The sequence below is a fragment of the Malus sylvestris genome, chromosome 2 (genome assembly GCF_916048215.2).
Source record: "Malus sylvestris chromosome 2, drMalSylv7.2, whole genome shotgun sequence".
Classification (NCBI taxonomy): domain Eukaryota; kingdom Viridiplantae; phylum Streptophyta; class Magnoliopsida; order Rosales; family Rosaceae; genus Malus; species Malus sylvestris.
In genome coordinates, this window is record NC_062261.1 from 7,669,882 (window position 1) to 7,675,256 (window position 5,375).

At 35.9% G+C, this 5,375-nt stretch overlaps 1 protein-coding gene across 1 annotated transcript; it reads right to left on the reverse strand.

The window, feature by feature from the left end:
* Positions 1-699: 699 nt before the first annotated feature.
* Positions 700-3,739, reverse strand: LOC126608262 (pectinesterase/pectinesterase inhibitor PPE8B). Its single transcript, XM_050276124.1, has 3 exons — positions 3,212-3,739; positions 2,449-2,970; positions 700-1,477 (listed from the first exon to the last, which is right to left on the reverse strand). The coding sequence occupies exons 1-3, from the start codon at positions 3,519-3,521 to the stop codon at positions 780-782; spliced, it is 1,530 nt and encodes a 509-aa protein (XP_050132081.1). The 5' UTR covers positions 3,522-3,739; the 3' UTR covers positions 700-779.
* Positions 3,740-5,375: the final 1,636 nt, after the last annotated feature.

Here is a 5,375-nt window from a genome sequence, read left to right on the forward strand (position 1 = left end):
AATAATAAAATAATAAAAAAAGGTAAAAATGCGGGAAGAATTTTCAAGTTTCCATTCAACACGTTATAATGTAAAGGTTAAAACATAAAGTAATTATTTAAAGGGAATTTTAACGAAAATTTTTCGGTACTGTTTATTTTAATAAAAAATTATATTTTTACACTAAAAAATTAATCATGGTATTATTCAATTTACTTTTTATTTTGTCCTTATTGTTAAAATTCAAAATTTTCAAATAATTTTCATTAATTTTTCTTTATTTAAAAGGTTAAAACATATAATAATGCCTGATAAAATTGGAAAAATGTTGATGTGACACATTAATTTTTCTTTATTTAAAAGGTTAAAACATATAATAATACCTGATAAAATTGGAAAAATGTTGATGTGACACATGAAGTGTATGTAAGTTTCTCCTCGTAACAAGCTTATAGCCTTGTACCCATGACTTTTTTTCTTGTTCTGTTTTTCCATTTCTTATTTTGTAGAATGCCCAAGCCCAAGTGGGTTCCCAAAAACCTATTTCAGTATTTTAATTGTATGGTAGAAAACTGACGTAGGTTCGAACCCTACTTGGGGAGTTTGGTTTCATTCCGAGTTCTGACTTAAGAGAACTCAGGATGAAAGGGATCACTTTGATTGTTAAGAGTAGAAAACCCATTCGTTTGTGATACTTAAATTACCAATTACTGCTCTAAATTTTCTTAACAAAAACAAAATTGATTGAAGAAGATATAATTAGGTACAAGATTGAAATTACACATCAACTGCTTGAATTCTCAAGCCCCAAATCCTGCAGTATATTTGACACCAGTAGGGGGTAACCACAGGTTGCCTTCAATAAATTGGGCCACAGTATAGTTCATTACTTGAGTAGACTCATTAAAGACTCGGTAGCCAGGCCACTTGATCCGGCTTCCGAGGCCCGCTCCAGGCCCATAATTCATGTACTCACCATAAGACAATGTGCTCAAAGCAAAATCCGCATTCCATTCAAGCCACCCCTCGGGCCTTACGGCATTGCTCAAGAAAGACTGCATTATTACAGTTCTTGAATACAGCTTCCAAGGCCTACCAAGGTAAGTAAAAGTGGAGTTGACAAAGGGTAACAAGTCCGCATCTGCAGTTATGTTGCAGAACTGGATTGAGATTCCGGTCGGCTCATTGGGGTCTTTCCGGCCTTGGGCTGTGACGCTGTTCTTCTGATTCGGTAGGCCTTTTTTGGCTAGGATCTGACAGTTTTGGAACACAACAGTTGCATCACCAAAAATAAAGTCAACTGTACCGCTTATTTTGCAATCTCTGTAGAACTGGCGCATTGTGTGTGCGTAGAGTGTGTCTTGGTAGCCTCTTATTTCGCATCTGTAGAACACCGATAGGTCCGAATCCGATCTTAGGGCTACTGCCTGGTGCTTCTGTGGCCCTGCCGTGTTTTCGAACGTTATGTCTCTTGCTATGAACCCTCTGCCACTCACAGCTGAATACATAGTTCAATGAAAACATGATCAGTTTTCGTAATATGAATGGTTGAATACAAATTCCATATAGTGTAAAGAATATAACAAAATAAGTAATCACGACAATGGTTCTAAACTTATACTCGTGTTTCACTTTAGTCGTTCTATTCAGTTTTTAAATTCTGTAGTCCATCAATTGCATCATTTATGTTATTCCAGTCTTGGTTGACTTAAAGGTAAAATGACGCTTAGGTATAGTAAAATGGTTAAAATAGACAAAAAATATTACAGTAATAGACGTACCACAATAGAAGAACCACCGTAGAATTAAAATACATATAAGTTGAGCAATTATGACATCAACCCCACAAAAATATATGCGTCGATCACATATAACTTCTTTGCCGTAGCGGATATTATTAAAGAAAGACTATGTACTAACCAATGCACACCAAACCTCATTGCAAAATAAGATGTACATGCCAAAATAATGAATTGTTTTGGTCTTGATGTAACACTATTCAATGTGTTCTGCTAGGTGAGACCAAGAAATTAAATATGCAACATGCTAGACGTTTTCTTCCAAAAAAAAAAGTGAGTCTTTGCATGTGACACTAGACTAAATAACCCTAGCTTCTATCATGCATTGGGGCCATGTACTTTGCTCTCATACCTCCCATCTACCATTTTATTAAGGTGAACATAATTGAATTGGTTGGGATCTCATTAAGATTCCAATCTTAGACTAGGATACCGAATGTTGCATGGCCCCCAAATCCAAAGTTGATAGGATAAAAAAAATGTAAGATACTTCATGTAAAAAGAAAAAGTTTAGGGTAAAAAATCCGGAAAATACTCTGCTCCTTACAAACAAATCACACATATACAAATAATACTTTGATATGTGTGCATATTTTTGTACGTGTCAGACTGTTATTTGCAAGTCTGAAGGAACATGCAGCGTGTGAAAAATTATATAGCATATGCTTACCAAATGTTGCAGATCGAAATGTGGTCCAACCATCGATATAGCTTCGATTTCCAGAGATTATGGTAGCATCCATTCCATCTCCAATCATCATTAGGTTCCATTTTTTCTTCTTGATCTCCACATTCTCTTTATATGTGCCTCTCTTGATGTATATTACGTAGCGGCTCATGCTGTAATCCGGCGCTGCTAACACGGCATCCATCACATTTGTGAAATTCCCGGTACCATCTTGGGCTACAACTGCATCCACATTGACACCGTCGGCTTGTAGAAGTTTTCGATCTTCGGTTTTAACCCACGTTGGGATTTGACCGTTAGGACCCTGGTGATCGGAATTCGGGTGCACTTGAGTGAGGAGGTCTTGGACTAAGGAGGTAACTTGGTTGAGGCCAGTTGAGACCAACCCCTTGACAATGCTGTTGGTGCCTTCAAACCCGTCACCGCATGTGTCCTGGTTAACTAGTGCAGCGCTCAACCATGTCCTCAGATCAGAACTTAGTTTCCCTGTGCTGTTACTTTTGCCTAAAAAAATAAAAAAATGTAGGGGGTTTTTATTTAGCTTAGATTTCAATCCACCCCTTGACTTCATGAACCAGAATCTAAACTACCCAAAATAAGTAGGACATGTCACACAGCTAAAGAAAATGTCATGCAAACAAAAAATCTCATATTAATAACAAACTTAAGCATTTAATTGAAGGGACTAAGTGGGATTTTATTTTATTTAATAAGTGGGAATGTTTTTCTGTTAAGAAGTAGTTACCTTTCTGGTTCTGGGAAGCAGAAAGGGACCAGTTCAACTCATCAGCAGAGAAGTCAAGCAAATCAAGGCAGTCGGAAATGGCGTTGGCAAGGCGAAAATCGCTGAAAGCATTTGCAAACTGAGAGAGTATGGTGACCACTTGCTGCACAGCATCAATGGTGTCCCTCAACGAGCCTGCAAATTCGGATGCAGGCACTTTCAAGCACTCTGACTGTATGTCATCTGTGAAGCTGCAGCTAGCGAAAGGGATTCTGCTTTTGCAGCAGACACACAATAAGACTATAAAAAAAAGCAGTTTCCCAGAAGCCATTTACAGAAAAAAAAATTCTCAATGACGAAGACCTACTTAGTTCTGTGTGACTAACAAATAAATATGAGAGTGGAGGAGGAGACTATTTAAGGGAAATAGTGGATGGGGTTGATTGAGTAGAGGTTAGATAGGCAGGTGAGGGAATTTAAGAGGGCCGGTGGATCATGGTTGATGTGGCATATGAGTCAGTAGTCGTGCCGATTGCAAGTTGGGGAAGAAGGCTGCAAGGCTCTATTATATACAAATGGAAAGCAAAATCCGTATTCGTGTCACATGATAATACTGATTGACATAACATGTTGTAAGCTTCCAATTAAATGACTGTATGAATTAAAATAAATTTATTTTTACTAAGTTCTGTTGCATTCAACACTTACTAGTGTTATGTGACAAAAAAAACTGCGCCAAAGTTTTTCTACTAAAGATCTTAATTCCGCGGATTATATGAAAGTGTTTCATTTGTTCAAATATAGAAACAGACCATGTGCCGGTGGTTCCCATTGATGAGAGATTTTTCAGTTTGATTGTCACATGAGATGGTACACCACGTGGTCTTATAGAAATTGTGAGTTATATGTGTTAAAAGGTTAATAACTTAAAAGTTAAAATTTTCCACCACTTGCATAAAAACACGTAGTTTTCCATCCGTGTTCCCGTCATAACTAAAAATTTCTCCCCATTGACATTGTGCTGTTAGGATTTCATTCTCAAATTCAAAAGCCCCACTTGCAATTCCAAATGAAAATAGTGCTTATTTTTTCTTGGGTACCAATTTATTAATTTGCCAAGTCATGTCACGTAAGTTCATTCAAGTAATACTGGATTTTTAGTAGGATTTTTGCAATAATTAGGGACGTGGTCTTGCAAAATTTTTTTTTAGTGTGCTTAGAACACGGGTACAACTTTACATATTATTATATAAGTGGAAGGTACTTCAAAAAAATAAAAATCTTCAAATTGTATAATAATATGTGACGTATCACTTTGTGTTCCAAGCACACTCAAAATCTCTGTATTTATGCATGCCATGTTATTGTGTTCTTAGTATCTTGGAAAAGGAATTTGTATGTATTGGATTTACTATTATATGGTCGTATTCTGTAATCAATAATGTAAAATTGTGTAAAAAAATAATAGCAAATTAATTATTATTGACACTAAATATCGCCGTATTAGCGAACACGTATCATGCACAAGTCAGTCTCTGTCATTTGAGAAGCCATTGCATGCAAGTTACTTGTCTTTCCATGCGTTCCCCCTCTCCTCTTCCAAGAACAATTGGATTGACTGTGATTATTAACATCTGCGTGCCGGTGTGCCACGTGTACACAGATCTCTTTTCCAGATTTCAGCACCTTCTAAAGTCATTTTGTTACACAAGCTACTCCAGATTATATTATTTTTCTAATATTTTATAAGGGAAAGAAGAGTTATTTTCTCTTTAAAATATTCCATCCATACGTTCATCAAATCGAACTCTCGGAGAAATATTTAATTATGATCGGAACACGAGTAGTACATCAAGTGTTTTTATAGAAGTAGTAAGAAATTTTAATTTTTTAAGTTATTTATATTTTAACACATATATCACACAATTTATATAATGACATATGATATACTATTTTGTGTACCGATCACATTGAAAAATCTGTTGAACTCTTGATATATCACAATTAGATTCAGTACTTGGCTAAGGGAAGTCGAACTCTTGACGTATCATAATCCTAATTCAATATTCCGCTCAACGTCAACATTAATGTATACATCTGGCAGATAACATTAAACATTATCGGAAAAATAAAATAAAATTTGAACGTTATGGGTAAAGTATTATTTATGGCGATGGAAATTATA